The following is a 16,576-nucleotide window of genomic DNA, read 5'->3' as shown; positions in this document are numbered from 1 at the left end:
TTGACTCATATTACAGACAATCAAGAGCCATTGTTTCTGGGATCTATCACTTGTGACCACGCAGACCCTGCCTGGAAAGTGAAACTGAACATTCATGGCAAGACAATTGACTTTAAAACTGACCGAGGAGCTGATGTCACAACCATCTCAGAAGGGACTTACAATCACTGCCAACCCCTTCCAGAGCTGAAGTCACTGGACACAACTGACTAGCCCTGGAGGTATCTGAATTGTATGGGTCAATTTAAAACAGAAACAGCTTACAGAGACAGAAGCTTTGCATTCAGAGTGCATGTGATCAAAGGATCAAAGACCAATGACCTTCTCTGCCACAGCATGGCAGCCAGGATGGGCTTAGTAAGAAAGGTGGAAGAACTTGATGGAGGATTTGATATTAGTGGACTTTTGAAAGGAGGTCCACTTAAGTCATTCCAAATGAAATATGATTTTGATCATATTACTAGCAGTCCACATTACCCACAAGTCAATGGAAAGGCTGAGAGAGCCAGCAAAATCCTACAGCAGCAAGATCCATTCCTTGCTCTTCTGAGCTACAGATCAACACCAACAGGAACTACTGGATACAGTCCCGCACAACTCCTGTTGGGGAGACAACTCAGAACTACTGTTCCAACTTTGGGCAAGAATCTCTTTCCAAAGTGGCCAGACATGAAGAGAGTAGCTAAATTGGATAAAAAGGCAAAAAGATCTCATGACACTTTTACAACAGTCTTCGCTCATTAGAGAACAGCAGGGTCTAGAACCTGGGGACATCGTTTGTGTCAGATTGGATAGAGAAAAAGGATGGGCAAATCCAGCTGTTGTAAAGAAAAAAAATTCAGTGCCTAGATCATTTATGATTGACACTGACAGTGGAGAGTTCAAAATAAACCATCGACATCTACAGCATGTTCCTCAGAAAGAACAATTAACAGAGCAAACTCTATGGATGGCAGATGCAGAACAAGAATTCCAGAACAACCACAGCCAGTCGTTACAACTAACGGACAGCCTGATGAGCAAGTTGTTACATGTTTGGGTTACATAATTAGAAAACCAGGACAATTCAGAGACGCTTTACACATTGATCTGTACTGAAAGGACAGTTACCTGTTCCGTAACTGGCATTCTTTGAGATGTGTTGCTCAGTGTATTCCACTATAGGTGTGCATGCTTGCCACGTGCACTGGTGCCAGAAGTTTTTCCCTTAGCAGTATCTGTAGAGGGGGAGCACCGCTGCAACCCCTGGAGTGGCGCCGACATATCGCGCCATAAAGGGGGCTGCGTGCTCCCCCCACCCTCAGTTCCTTCTTGCCAGACAACTCCGACAGAGGGGAAGGAGGGCGGGATGTGGAATACACTTGAGCAACACATCTCGAAGAACGCCAGTTACGGAACAGGTAACTGTCCTTTCTTCTTTGAGTGATTGCTCATGTGTATTCCACCATAGGTGACTCCAAGCTATACCTGATGGAGGTGGGTAGGAGTGTTAAGTGTTACCCGGGCGGAGCACCGCCCTACCAAACCCGGCGTCATCCCTCGTTTGGGAGACGATCGCATAGTGCGATGAAAAAGTGTGGACAGAGGACCACGTAGCAGCCCTACAGATGTCCGGAATGGGGACATGAGCCACATAGGCCGCTGACGAGACCTGGGCTCTTGTCGAATGAGCCTTCACTATAGGAGGCGGGGGCATCCCTGCCAGGTCGTAACAGGTGCGAATGCACGAGGTGATCCAGCGGGAGATCGCTGGGTGGACACCAGTCGTCCCCTCATGCGCTCAGCCAAAGCAATAAAAAGCTGGGGGGACTTCCTAAATGGCCCGGTTCTGTCTAAGTAAAAGGCCAACGCTCTGCGCACGTCTAACATGTGCAGGCGTCGTTCCTCATTGGAGGAATGGGGCTTAGGAAACAGGATCGGAAGGAAAATATCCTGATCCATGTGAAAAGCCGAGACTACCTTCGGCAAAAAAGCAGGGTGAGGGCGGAGCTGAACCTTATCCTTATGGAAAACCGTATACGGCGGTTCAGAAGTCAGGGCCCTGAGCTCCGAGACCCAGTGGGCTGAGGTGATGGCCACTAGGAATGCCACCTTCCACGACAGGTGGGATCACGAGCACGTGGCTAAAGGCTCAAAGAGAGGCCCTGTAAGGTGGGAGAGCACTAGGTTCAGGTCCCAGAGCCGGATCGGGGGTCTGGCATAAGGGACTGCCCGATCTAACCCTTTCAGAAACTGGCCGTCATGTGATGCGAGAATACCGACAGGCCCTGCACTGGGGGGTGGAAAGCCGAAATGGCCGCCAGGTGCACCCTGATGGAGGAGGGCGTCAGGCCTTGGGTCCGAAGGGACAGAAGGTAATCGAGGACAAGCTGGATAGACGTGGAAGAGGGAGAGGAACCTCTATCTCTCACCCACATAGAGAACCTACACCACTTAGCCAGGTAGGTTCGTCGCATGGAGGGTTTCCTACTTTCCAGCAGGACCCGTCTTACAGCCTCAGAACACCTCCCCTCCTGCTTATTTAACCATGGAGCAGCCACGCTGTCAGGTGGAGCGCGGCTAGGTTGGGATGGAGGAGACAACCTTCCTCCTGCTCCTGGGAGAGGAGGTCCAGGCGGAGCGGCAGCCTACGGGGGGCGCTAAGAGTTGCAGTAGGGTCCTGTACCAATGCTGACGGGCCCAATCCGGGGCTCTGAGGATAATCCTTGCCCCGTCTGACTTCACCTTCTGTAGGACCCTGTCTATTAAGGGGAAGGGCGGGAAGGGCGGGAAGGCGTACAACAGGGGCCCCGACCATGGGAGCAGGAATGCATCCAATAGCGCCCCGTCGCCGTCTCCTGCTCTGGAGCAGAATCGAGGACACTGTTGATTCTGGGTGGTGGCGAACAGGTCTACCTGGGGAGCACCCCACTGTAGGAAGATCCACCTGGCCACCTCTTTGTGCAGGGACCAGTCGTGCTGTTGGGAGAATACTCTACTCAGGCGGTCCGCGAGCGTGTTGCTCTTGCCGGGCAGGTAAACAGCCCGCAGGAGTATATTGTGGTCTATACAGAACTCCTACAGGAGCTGGGCTTCCTGGCGTAAGGCCCGGGAACGCGTGCCCCCCGGCTTGTTGACATAATACAGGGCGGTCGTGTTGTCCGTGAAGACTCTGACCACCCTGCCCTGTATGTGCTGGCGAAATACCAAGCACGCCAGGCGTACGGCCCTGAGCTCCCTGACATTCCTCTGGTGACCACATACCCTGGGTCCTGAATTCCCCCACGTGGACTCCCCAACCCAGGTCCGAGGCGTCCGACACTAGATCTAGTGAGGGAGGAGGCTCTCGGAAGGGAATACCCTGAAGCATGTTGCTCGGGAGGGACCACCATTGGAGGCCTGCCACCACCCTGGGGGGCACTGTGACCACCTTGTCCAGGCCATCCCTGGCCTGGGAATACAAGGAGGCCAGCCAGAGCTGAAGGGGCCACATCCAAAGCCTGGCATGTCTCACCACATAGGTGCACGCTGCCATGTGGCCTAGGATTTGGAGACACACCCGCGCCGTGGTTACTGCAAAGTCCATGACCGAGTTGATGAGAGCTTTGAGCATCTTGAATCTGTCCCGTGGGAGGAAGCCGTGGCCACCCGGGAATCTAACAGCGCCCCTATAAAGCTCATGCACTGAACCGGAATTAACGTGGATTTCTCCTCATTTACCAGTAGGCCTAGAGCTCCGCAGGTGTCTAGCAGGAAGCTCGTCTGCTGTTGCACCAGAGCGCGAGATCGGCCCTTGAGCAGCCAGTCGTCGAGGTAGGGGAAGATCTGCAGCCCTTTCCTCCTGTGGTGGGCTGCCACCACCGCCATACATTTTGTAAATATCCTGGGGGCAGTAGAAAGGCCAAAGGGGAGGACCGTAAATTGGAAATGGTCCTGACCCACCAGGAAACGGAGGAAGCGCCTGTGACTCTCGAAAATGTGGATGTGAAAGTACGCATCCTGGAGGTCCAGCGCCGTAAACCAATCTCCCTTGTCTAGGGATGGAATAATAGAGGCCAGGGATACCATGCGGAATTTGCAATGCACCAGAAACTGGTTGAGATTCCGCAGGTCGAGGATGGGCTGAAGCCCGCCCTTCGCCTTGGGGATGAGGAAATACCTGGAGTAAAAGCCCCTGCCCTGGTATTCCCGTGGTAGCCTTTCCACCGCTCCCAGAGAGAGGAGGAGGGCTCCTGACCGAGGAGGAGGGCATGCTCTGGGGCCCTGGCTGGCTGCCCGGATGGGGGACAGTTGGGAGGAAACAAACAGCAGCCTGTACCCTTGGGAGATGGTGCTGAGGACCCATTGGTCTGACGTGATATGGGACCACTGCAGTTGGAAGTCCGATAAACGGTTTACAAAAGGTAACTTTATTAATTGGGTGGGGGGTACACTGGCAACAGGCTCGGTGACCCCCCTCAACAAGTCAAAACCGCCGTTTTCCTGGCCATTTGGCCTTAGAGGCCCCAGGCTGTGGGGCCGAGCGGGATTGGCATTGGGACCGACGCCTTTGATCCCTCTGCCGCTTAGGTGGGGGTTCATATTTGCCCCTAGGTTGCGGAGCAGAGGGTTGAGGCCTGGGCTTGTCCTTAGCAGGCGGGACGTACAGGCCTAGCATCTGCAGGATGGTGCGGGAGTCCTTCATCCCGTGCAGATGGGTGTCTGTCTGGTCCACGAAAAGGGCCTTGCCATCAAACGGCAGGTCCTGCATTATGGACTGGGATTCTGATGACAGCCCTGAAAGTGAGAGCCACGACGCCTGTTGCATGGAGACCGCAGAAGCCATCGAACGAGCAGCTGTGTCCGCCGCATCCGAAGCTGCCTGGAGAGCCGCTTTGGCGGCGGTCGCACCCTCCTCAATCAGCGCCCGGAACTCCTTTGCATTCTTGTCAGGAATGAGGGGCTCAAACCTGGGGAGGGATCCCCAGAGATTAAACTCGTAATGGCTCAGAAGCACCTGGTGGTTGGCCACTCTGAGCTGGAAACTCGCTGACGAATAAACCTTTTTCCAAAAGGTATCAAGTCTACAAGCATCCTTGTCTTTTGGCGTGGGCTGGCCATTCCGCTCTCGGTGGTGGACCGATTCTACCACCAGGGAGTTTGGAGCTGGGTGGGTGTAAAGTTACTCGAGATCCCTCGCGGGGACGAAGTACTTCCTCTCAGCCTTCTTGGAAATAGGCCCGAGAGTGGCCGGGGTCTGCCAAAGGCCCGTGGTGATATTGGCGACTCCCTGGTGGAAAGGGAGCACCACATGGCCCCGGTAATGAGGAGGTGAGGACATTGAAGAGAGTATCGGAGGGCTCCTCCATCTCCTCGGCCCGGAGCTCAAGGTTGGCTGCCACCCTCCGAAGCAGCTCTTGATGTGCTTTAAAGTCCTCTTGGGAAGAGGGAGGCAGCACCGCAACCGAATCGCCCTGTGCTGAAGAAATGGACGGTGTGGCGCCTTCGGCGGCCAACGGCACCGTGGGCTCCACGTCCGGGTTTGGTGCTGGAGTCAGTGCTTGTCGAAGAGTCCGGACGCGGAGTCGATGTGCGTCTCAGGGCTCTGCTCGGCACCTGGACCCGGGACGGTGCCTCGACCTCCAACACCTCTGGGGAGGGCTGATGGGCGCCCAAAGGTGGCTTCCCACGGGATCGGGGGCCCGACTGAGGCGGTGCTCCCGGCACCAGAAGCGCTAAGATGTCACGCGCGGCCTGAGCTGCCTCTGGCGTCGAAGGCATGCGTACCTCTGGTGAGGCTCGCGCGGACGGGACTGGACTACTCCGCTCAGCCCGAGTCGGAGGTCTCTATCCCGATGGGGATCGCGGGCTGCCCAACTTGGGTCTGGCCTCACCCCTGTCCTTCTCTCGGCACCGCTGAGACTGCCCTGGCTTCTTAGCTGGGGAGCGGTGCCGGGATGTCGACAGCGTCTCGCTGCGCACCGAGGATACGGTACCGGGTGCCGATTCAGAACGGCGCACCGAAGGCGCTTCACCACGCGCTGAAGACGCGGAATCCGGCGCGGTGTCGGCTCGATGCACCAGTGCCGGGGCCAATGCTGACTCCATTAAAAGAGCTCGGAGTCGGATCTCACACTCCTTCTTTGTCCGGGGCTTGAAGGAGTGGCAGATCTTGCACTTGTCACTAACGTGAGACTCGCCCAGACAGCGAAGACACTGAGAGTGAGGATCGCTTCTGGGCATGGAGTTGTGACAGGAGTTGCACGACTTGAAGCCTGGGCCATGGGCCATGCCCCGAGCCAGGCACTCGCGAAAGAAAATTCAGTAAGATACGAGATCAGTGAAACTAGATACCACTAAGCTAGAAACTCTGCAGCTAAGCTAAGCTGGAACAAGTTCCGACTACCTTCACTGGCGGCAAGAAGGAACTGAGGGTGGGGGGAGCGCGCAGCCCCCTTTATGGTGCGATATGTCGGCGCCACTCCAGGGGTCGCAGCGGTGCTCCCACTCTATGCTAAGGGATACTGCTAAGGGAAAAACTTCCGGCACCGGTGCACGTGGCGAGCACACACACCTTTCCTCTGTCCCCTTGTACTGCCAGACCCTTGTACAGCCCAGTGGGGGCACTCCCAGAACAAATAGGTAACAGCTCGGTGTGGTCCCTAGGCTAACCCTCCCATCCGCAGGGACAGACGGGGCAGCCCTTGCTCTCCTGAGAAGCCTCGCTGACCAACAGCGCTAGGAGTGTCCAGAGCCGGCTCTAGGTTTTTTGCCGCCCCAAGTGCAAAAAAATAAAAAAATAAACCCTGCAAAAAACGGGAGCGCAACTGCTGAAGCAAACAAAACAAAACAAAAAAAACCCCTCCGGAATGCCGCCCCCGAAATTGTGCTGCCCCAAGCACATGCTTGGTTTGCTGGTGCCTAGAGCCAGCCCTGGGAGTGTCACGCTCTGATTGTTGGAGTTACACTGCAGCCCCCTCTCCTCTGCCCAGACCTTTCCGCAGGCCAGGTAAGGGGAAAGGTCCTGAGCCAGGAAGTTTCTGGGCTCTGACTGGAAGCTGAAGCAACATCCACGAGGCAGCAGGGAGCTGGAGAGAAGCCCAAGAAACTGTGGACAGCTGCGCGTGGAACAGACTGTGACTGCCGGACGTCACAGGTGGGTGCAGGCCTGTGTGGGATGTATGTGGGAGCAGCAGTGGCTGGGCAGGGAGCCAGTGCAGAAGGGCTTCAGTGAGAGACACTGAGCCAGGCCTGGAACCCTGCAAGTGCCTACTGGCCTGAGAGGGCACCCCAGGCACTGCGCTGGAAGAGCCCTGGCTCTACACTGGACTGCCCAGGGATCCCAGCCGGAAGTGCTATCGCTCACTTTGAACTCTTAAGTGTTTAAGTCTCTGTGTGCAGGGTACCTGGAACCCTTCCCTTTCCTGCCAGCCCTAGGAAAATGCCCTCTCCCTTGGCGTGTGTCGGCTGGTTCCTGGGTCCCAGCGCGGCTAGTGCCTGCAGGGTCTAGCTGCCGAAGCACTGAGATGTGGTACAGCTGGCAGCCTCGGGGCGCGGTGTGCTGGGCAGCCCATAGAATCATAGAACATCAGGGTTGGAAGGGACCTCAGGAGGTATCTAGTCCAACCCCCTGCTCATGGCAGGACCAATCCCCAACTAAATCATCCCAGCCACGGCTTTGTCAAGCCAGGCCTTAAAAACCTCCAAGGAAGGAGACTCCACCGCCTCCCTAGGTAACGCATTCCAGTGCTTCACCACCCTCCTAGTGAAACAGTGTTTCCTAATATCCAACCTGGACCTCCCCCACTGCAACTTGAGACCATTGCTCCTTGTTCTGTCATCTGCCACCACAGAGAACAGCCGAGCCCAGTAATTACACGTCTCCATTTAACCCAGCCAGCTCTGGCACTCATAGCTCATCCCCTGCACAATCTGCTCTTGGCAATGCTGTCCCGGGGCAGAGCTGCCCCGATGGACATGGTGCCCCAGGGGAGGGGCACAGAGAGGCATCAGCACCTCCCAGATAGCGACAGGGACTGCTGGACAGGCCCCACATACCACCTGGGCCTCTGAACAGCAACACCATGCTGCAAACACACGGCCCAGTTCTCCCAGGCTCAGCCCAGGCTCCCGGCACCTCAGCTCATCCAGGGGAAGAGACTAGGCTGGTGTGTGACTTCTCCACTCCCACAGGACCAGACAAGCCCCCCCGCTTCCAGACCAAGACTCGCTCAGCACGGGTAGGAGCTGTGTGAAGCTGTGCACGTTAATTACCGATGCATTCGGTGCCTGAGGCGCTGGCTTGGAAGCCTTCATTGCAGTCACACCGATAGCTGCCCACAGTGTTAACACAGCGGCCGTTGGGGCAGATCCCCGGCTTGGTGCGGCATTCATTCTCATCTAGGAGGAAGGGAATTGGTCAATGGCTCGAACACAATGTGTCTGTAGACTCAGGTTCCTGAGAACCAGGGGCCACCGATGAGCGGGATGGAGCCGCAACAGCACCACAGCAAAGCAGCAGACACTTCCCAGGATAAGGTCTAATTTACCCCAAAAACTCAGGACAGCTCTAGCGTGCCCCAGCATGTTCCAGCTGTTACACTGGGGGGATCACTGAGTGCAGTGCTCTCCAGCTACACCACCCTCCTCCCACCTCCTGCCCTCAACCTGCCCCTGGGCCCATGGGCTGGGCAGCAAACTGGCTATTCCCCAGTATCCCTTAGGGCAGCTTTCCGTGCCCTTTGCATCCATGTGGTGGCACCAGGGGACATGATGCAGGCCAGGACTGGCCAGTATTCTCCAGTGTAACTCAGATGCGGACACTTCTGACAGCTCAGTGCAGGAGAGGGATGTGCAGAGGGCCTGGGGAAAGGCCACAATCAAACGCTGCTGGGTCTGACCATGGGCTGGTGCCATGCACTGCACAGTGGAGCCCTGGCCCTGAACATGCCTTTGGGCACTAATGCAACAGGAGTAGCAGCCTCGGGAGTTCAGGGCAAGGTCTGGCTGACGGGTGGCTAATCGGACAGCTCAGGAACGGAGCTGGACAGACAGTTCCACAGCTAGAAGTGTGGAAGGGAGATGGACACTGGCCCTGTGGTTAATGCCTCCCTCCATCCAGCTGACCGGTACCTGTACAGCCCTCTCCGTCGGGTCTGCGCTGCATTCCTGGGGGGCAGATGCACATGAAGGTACCAATGAGGTTCTTGCACATCATCCCTCGAGACTCGCAGTCATGGAGGCCTTCTGTGCACTCGTCCAGATCTGCAACCAACACCAAAGCGAATGAGCCCACGCAGCTTCCTGTGGGCCTGAGCGCTCCCCGACAGCCATTCATTACCCAGGGGAGCAGTGAGGGCTCCTGCTCCCAGCGTGACAGCTGGCGAAGCAGAGGCACAGAGAGGTGACTTGCCCACGATCACCCAGCAGGTCAGGGGCAGAGCCAGAGATCGAATGCCAGTTACCTGCTCTAACCACTGGACTTAATGCCAACCTGCCACTGCAAAGAGGAGCTGTGACTAACAGAAGAGGCGTGTGCTGCTCACACAGCCCTGCCGGAGGGGCAGGGAATGTGGAGAGGAAGAGCCAGGCTGCAGTGCAGCTCCTGCATCAGCTCCAGGGGGCAGTGTTCGGCCTGCACTCTAACCAGCTGGCACAGGGACCTTGAAATCCTCTGGGTACACGAGGGCCCCAGTCCTGCCGGGCCAGGTACTGTGAGCCCAGGCGTCATGCCCAAGGAGTCAACCCCCAAGTACGGCCCGCTCCTTGGAGTGCCAGCCCTGCCGAGCTGCATGGGACACAGCTGGCAAAGCTGTGCAGCACTGAATCCCTCCTGTGCTTAGCAGGGCCCGCGTTCCAGTCGACCCCTGGGATCTGTCTGACCTGCGGCCACCCCAGGGCTTCCCGCAGTAGACGCTGCCAGAGCTGCTGAGCTGGGTGCGTCCCAGTGTGTGTGAGGGCCCCCGGCTGGCTCCGAGTGCTCTGACTCCTGCTGGCCACACACCGGGAGCGCTGGGCTCGGCCTGGCTCGTTGAGCCCCAGGTGGGGGTTCTGCGGTGCAGACAGCGAACCCCACCCAGCACTGACTGCACTCTGCTATGTGACACGGTGCACAGCTCGGTCCATTGCCCGTTGTATGCAGACGTGGTTACACACCGTGATAAACACTGAGGCCCCCAGGCCGCATTCCCAGCCAGCACTATCCCAAGGCTCAACGGCCGGGGCTCGCACACCCCATGGGGGCTGGAACCAGCCCTGGGCCGGGAAGAGCAGACAAGCTGGTGTCCCAGATGGCAGCCTGGCGTTCCGGTGCCAGTGGGGCAGGTTAAGGGCGAAAGGCTGGGAGGGCAGGACAGCTCCAAGGGAGGTTAGCTGTCCCTTACCTTTGCACATTCTCCTGTCTTCCCGGAGGGTGTATCCCAAGGGGCAGGTGCACTCGTAGGAGCCGAAGGTGTTGATGCAGCGGAAGGCGCAGAGCAGGGGGTTCAGCGCGCACTCGTTGATATCTGAGTGGCAGGAGAGAGAATGAGTCTGACCTGCACACAGGACACTGTGCCTGCCACGCTGCTCCCCCGCAGCAAAATGTCTCCGTTGTGCATCCCTTGGAGACACCACGCTGGTTCTGTGCCCTGCTGTGGTGTAGGCAGTGAGTGCTGAGATGCACCCGGATCCCCAACCCGTAGAGCAGTGGTTCTCCAATGTTTGTTCTGGTGACCCCTTTCACACAGAAAGCCTCTGAGTGCGACCCCCCCACTAAATTACAAACACTTGTTTATATAGCGGGGTTTGGGGTGGAGGCTGACAGCTTGCAACCCCCCCAGGTAAAAATCTCGCGACCCCCTGAGGGGTCCCAACCCCCAGTTTGAGAACCCCTGCCCTAGAGCCTAGTGCCCAGCACAGAGCCACCTGCTGGGGAAAGCTGGTACATATCCTCAGCAGTGCCAAAGCCACAGATTTAGCAACACTGGTCTCACTGCCAGTGCCTGGCGAGGAGTATGTGGGGCAAGAATCGCAGTCCTTTCCTGCCCCACCCTGCTGGTTCCAGTGCACACTGCCTGGCTGGGGCCCCCCGTGCACCCCCGCTCTGCCCCCACTCCACCCTCCCTGGAGGTTTCGCACTCCCCCCGCCTCTTCCTGCCCTCACTCCGCCCTCTTCCTGAGGCAGCCGCCCACCTGCCACTCACTGCTCTCAGCTCTCCCTCAACCTCCTCCCTGAGCCAACCAAACAGCTGATGGGTGGCACAGCCCAGAAGCTGTGGCTGATGGGTGCTGGGCACCCACTATTATTTTCCGTGGGTGCTCCAGCCCTGGAGCACTCATGGGGTCGGCACCTATGTCCCTGTGCTTCCTGAACCCCCTTCCAGATGTGGGGCGTGGGCCATGCCAGGCGGGCAAGGAGGGCAGAACTCCTCCTTCTGGGGCTACGACTAGGAACCACCACTAAGAAGGGAAGCCCTCTCTCAGGCCCCTGGCCATGGGCTCCAGAGAGCTGGTTGGAGTAGGCAGCCCAACAGCCTCCCCTTCTGCCCCCCTCTCTGCCCCCGCAGAGGTGCTCAGGGCTCTGCCCTTCACAGGAAATAATTTTACATGCATCCAACAACCCCAAAACCTCCCCAGATGTGACCCCAGATCCAGCCGGAGAGAGAAGGTCTGGGGAAAGGGGGAGGGGACAGATGTCAGACTCTGCCCTTCCCCCCACTGACTGACGGGGCTCTTGCTGCATGGGAGAACCGGCTGCACTGACCCCACTGCAGGGCTCCTGGGACTCCATTGGGAAAGGCACCGTGCCCCATGCCCCAGAGGAACATTACCTTCGCAGGTCATCATGGGGCCCGGCTCAAATCCCTCGTCGCAGGTGCACTCGAAGCCTCCCACCACATTGGTGCAGGTCCCGTTCCCACATGGGTTGCCGATGGAGCATTCATCGGTATCTGGGTGAAGGCCAAGAATGGCGTTAGCACAGTCACAGGAAAGACTCCGGCTGGCGTCTTCCTGCAGCCGGTGCATTCACGCAGCCCCAGGCAAAGCTAGCAGCCCCTGTGGGGGAGTGAGGAACTCCACCCCGGAGTTCAGGGGGAAGAGCAAGGGCTAGAAACGTCTAAGCCAGAATTAGGCAGGTGGTCGCGGAATAACTCAGCACCCACCTCTGCCCCCACCCAGGGCCGCGACACTCACCCACACAGTTGACTCCGGTGTAATCCAAATTATAGCCAAAGGGACACTCGCAGCGGAAGGAGCCGTCAGTGTTAATACAAGCCCCGTTGATGCAGATCCCGAGGTTCTCGGCGCACTCGTTCACATCTGGGGATAGAAATGCTGCATAAGAATGGCCCTTCTTGGGACCCCATTTGTGGGTAGCCTTGCCATGCACACACAGTCCCCCTGTAGGGTCAGCAGCCGCAAGCCACAGCCTATTCCAGTGGGACAGTCCCTGGGCCTCCCTCCCTGGAGTCAGTGAAAACTGAGTGAGGACCTCAGGGTGCAGCATGGCATGGCCTGAGCCCATGGGGGGCCTGCAGCTCTGAGCAGACAGCGCTCGAAGGGGCTGGTCCCTCCATACCGCCAGCGCCCTGAGATCCTCTCCCCCGTGCCGCCAGTGCTCTGAGGGCCTGCCCCTCCACACAACTAGCACTCTGGGCACCCGGCGCAGGGGCTCCACTCTGACTATCCAGACTAGCCGAGCCTGGCTGCTGCTTGGTCCGAGTCCCTGGTGCAGCACCACTTACTGGCACACTCCACCCACTGCGCCATTTGGCCCATGCTGTTTCCTGAATGCTGGCGCTTACCTTCCCGGGTATCGCCTGGGCCGGGGATAGCCCCATGGCCGTACGGGCACAGCTCCTGGAAGGCAACTGGGAGAAGGAGAAAAATGAGATGTGCAAACAGCTGCTTCTGTTAGCTGGAGTTGGAAGGCAGGTGAGAGATGCCGTCTGGGAAAGCCAGCGGGGAGAGCAACAGAGCAGCACCTCTGCTGGGTTTGTTAATACTAATGATGATGCTTGATGATTACACCAATACTTGAAGCACACAGTGCCCCCGTGAGGTAGGGGAATGAACTGCACCCCACTGGGAACCGGAGGCACACAGGACTGCAGTGACTTGTCCAAAGCCTGCCAGCAAATTGGCGGCAGAGCTCATAGCAGAATCCAGGGTCTGAACGCCCAGCACCCTGCTCCGGTCGCTAAGGGGCACCCCCTTCCAACTCTCCTGGCAGAGAAGCCTCCGCGCTGCTAGGATCCAAGAGCGCTGCAATCCCACAGAGAAGCATCCCTGAGGGCAGCAGCTCTCAATCTTTCCAGACCCCCCCTCTCTGGAGTCGGATTTGTCTCATGTACCCCCAAGTCTCACCTCACTTAACGACTTGCTTACAAAATCAGACCTAAAAATACAAACGCGTCACAGCGCACTAGTACTGACAAAGTGCTGACTTCCTCATTTTCACCATATAATTCTAAAATAAATCAGTTGGAATATTAATATTTTACTTACATTTCAGTGTCTAGTATATAGACCAGTATACACAAGGCACTGTCTGGATGACATTTTAGTTTGTACTGACTTTGCTAGGGCTTTTTATGTCGCTTGTTGTAAAACTAGGCAAATCTCTAGATGCGTTGATGTACCCCTGGAAGATCTCTGCGGACCCCCAGGATTACGCGCACCCTGGATTGAGAACAACTGGCTTATGGGATCCCTGCTCCAGGCTGGGTGTCCCTGCCGTGAGGGGCACAGTGGCTCCTGCTCTATGCTCCTTACTGCATCCGATGCACTGACTCCTACCGTTTCCTTCCTGGGGGCACAGCTCGCAGGGGTCGCCCCAGCCCTCTCCGGGCATCTTGCTGCAGCAGCAGCGGGCCTTGGTGGTGTTGAAAGCCTTGGGGACGGAGCACTTGCCATTGTCGAAGCGGGTGAAGCAGAAGCTCTGGCGGGTGTCTGCAGGTGTAGGAGGGGAGAATGTTACAGACGTCTGGGGCGGGCGCGGCACCTCCCGGCGACACGCTGCACGCGGTATGGGCCCAAGCCTGCACCACGCGTGTAAGTGAACAAGTTTGGCTGCTGACAGCAATGGGAGCAGGATTGGGCCTGGAACCCACAGAACGCGGCTCCATGTGCAAGCAGCAGACCCTGAGAGACAAGCAGCTCCGGCACAGGGATACAGAGCAGCTCCCTAAGCTACGCCTTCCCCCCGGCAGAGATGAGCCCCCAAGGGATCAGAGCTGTGCAGGAAGGCACATCGGGCCGATGCCCCTCCACTGAGGATGCCCTGGGGCTCAGTGCTCTCTGGGAGCTCTCTCACCCAGACGTCCAGACGTCCAGGGGTGACAGCGCCCATCCCAGCAATGGCAGCTGGCAGGGCCCCAGCACTGGGTGGTACCACGGGGGCCACAGGATTCCTACCTCGGCGCCCCTCCCCCACACACGAGCACTGCCTCTGAGGACCCCACGGGCTGTGGGCGAGGCTGCATGCACTCACCAAAGCATCTGCGGCCGTTGTCGGACAGGACGAAGCCGGGGGGGCAGATGCATTGGAAGCTGCCGGGGGTGTTGGTGCAGGTACCAAACAGGCAGATGTTGGGCTCTTCCTCACACTCGTTGATATCTGGGAGCAGGACGGACAGAGGGGTGGTTAGACGTGTACCAGGGCAAAGATCTCAGCTCCTTCCATGGTGCCGAGACCTCCGGGCAGGTGCAGGGGCCCTGCAGAGCTCAGGGATCACTCCTGCAGGAGAGCAGGCACGTTTCCTGAGGGCTTCCACTGGGGGGCGCGCACCTGTCCCCCAGTCACACCCACCTCCCATTCCTCCGTCTGAGCCGGTCCCCACAGCCCATCTCCCCTGCACAGAGCAGGCTGCAGCCACACGGTGTCACTGCCCCAGGGGCCCAACGCCCACCAGTGCCTGGCTCCCCACGAACATAGAGCAGTGAGCACTGCTCCCTACACAGCATGCTGTCATGGTGACAGCTCTCTTCCTCCTTCTCCAAAGCCAAGGCCCCTGCCGCTTCTATTAACAGGGAATCACCACTAGCTATTCACAGGGCGGGGCCTATGACACATAACTGGGCAGTGCTGATTCTCTCCATTAGAGGCTGGGGGTGCCCACATATGCCATTTCATTGGCATGTTCATTACACTGTTAAAAATACCCCCTTAGCACTTGTGAAACTAACAAGACGGGAGTGAAGCATCTCTGGCCAGCCCTCTGCTACTCCGTGGCTGTCACGCCCCAGCCTTGGCCTACACCCAAATGCTTTAGAATGTAAGGCCTTGGGGCAGTGCCTGTATCCCTGCTGCCTAGGAAGCACCTGGCCCAGGCTGGTGACAGTGTAGCCCCTGTGTGGTGGTAGGATGGAGGAACCAACGTTACCGATGCAGTTGTCATTCTGCACTTCGTACCCCGGGGGGCAGATGCAGCGGAAAGAGCCTTCCAGGTTCTGACAAGTCCCCGGAGAGCAAGTTCCAGGCAGGCTGACGCACTCATTGATGTCTGCAAAGAAACAAGAGGGGAAAGTCACCCAGGGGCTGGACTCCGGCTGCTTTGCCATGTGGAACCTTCCTGGCCCACAGGCAGGGACTGCCCGACCATTGCACATGCTATTGCACCAGGGACCCTACATGGGCAGCAGGGGGAGCCATAGCCCAACAAGGCCCCACTGCTCCCCCAGAACCCCAGTGATCTCGTCCTCCCCCTGTGGTCCTGGGCTGCTGTGGGAATGTCCCGGCCCCCAGGGCTAGGCGTGGGAGCCACCGGCACAGACAGAAGGGGTGGGGCACACCGCTGCGTGTCTCTGCACCACGCAGCAAGCCCAGCAGCTGCACACGGTGACTAGCTTGGCAACAACACCTCCATTAACCAAACCTTGGAAAGCTCTTCAAGCTCCTCCGACAGCAGGGCACCACCTGGGCCACCTTTGCCAAGAAGGCGTCTGGCCCCTGGAGTCTGCTGCTGAATAAGATCTGGGCTATCTACAACGGCTGCTGTCTACAGGCCCATGTTCAACCAGTTCTCACACTTGGGTGCTGGAAACAGGGCAGTCACTGGGGGTCAGTCAGCAGGCTCAGTCGGAGGGCAGAGCTGGGGCTGGGGATGCAGGGGGGTGATCTTGCTCTGCATCAGGCTCGGGCTTCCAGGGAGCCGAGCTGGGAACTCTGCAGCCCCAAGAAAACTGCTGGTTGAGAAGGTACATGGCACCAGATCCCATGTAGGGTGGCCAAGTGCCCAGTTTCCAACTGGAAAGTCTGGCTGAAAAGGGGACCTGACAGTGTCTGGTCAGATCTACTGACCGGACACTCAGAGTCTGGTTACTGTGGGCAGGGGATGCAGGGAGGTGCAGGGTCATCACCCGCACCGGCCGACTCAGCCGGGGCCACCTCCTACCTGCGTCAAGTGGCTGTAGCTCCCAGCCCCGGCTCCGCAGGCGAGATCCTCCTGACCCAGGTGGGGTGGGTGGGGGGTGGGAGGGGAAAAGCAGCAAGCAACGGGGGGTGAGGGGGGGAGGGAGGGAGGAGAGGAGTAGCTGGGGGCAGGGCCTTAGGGGAAGAGGTGGGGCAGGGGCAGGGCTTTGGGGGGGAACAGGTGAGGAAGGGGCAGGGCCTTGGGGGGAAGAGGCGTGGCAGGGG

General features: G+C 58.2%; 1 protein-coding gene across 3 annotated transcripts in view; it reads right to left on the bottom strand.

Annotated features, from left to right (window-relative positions):
• FBN3 (fibrillin 3) overlaps positions 1 to 16,576 on the bottom strand; it is a 268,187-nt gene that overhangs the window by 23,876 nt on the left and 227,735 nt on the right. For all 3 annotated transcript variants that reach the window (XM_054013785.1, XM_054013787.1, XM_054013786.1), the window contains 9 exons: positions 15,324 to 15,443; positions 14,432 to 14,557; positions 13,738 to 13,890; positions 12,744 to 12,809; positions 12,133 to 12,258; positions 11,769 to 11,888; positions 10,341 to 10,463; positions 9,091 to 9,222; positions 8,233 to 8,358 (listed from right to left, as the gene is read on the bottom strand). In XM_054013785.1, coding sequence (XP_053869760.1) covers positions 8,233 to 8,358; positions 9,091 to 9,222; positions 10,341 to 10,463; positions 11,769 to 11,888; positions 12,133 to 12,258; positions 12,744 to 12,809; positions 13,738 to 13,890; positions 14,432 to 14,557; positions 15,324 to 15,443 — 1,092 coding nt within the window. The remainder of the gene's footprint in view (positions 1 to 8,232; positions 8,359 to 9,090; positions 9,223 to 10,340; positions 10,464 to 11,768; positions 11,889 to 12,132; positions 12,259 to 12,743; positions 12,810 to 13,737; positions 13,891 to 14,431; positions 14,558 to 15,323; positions 15,444 to 16,576) is intronic.

Source organism: Malaclemys terrapin, chromosome 24 (assembly GCF_027887155.1).
Source record: "Malaclemys terrapin pileata isolate rMalTer1 chromosome 24, rMalTer1.hap1, whole genome shotgun sequence".
Classification (NCBI taxonomy): Eukaryota; Metazoa; Chordata; order Testudines; family Emydidae; genus Malaclemys; species Malaclemys terrapin.
Note: the sequence above shows the minus strand (reverse complement) of the source record. Positions and strands in the feature narration are given on the sequence as shown.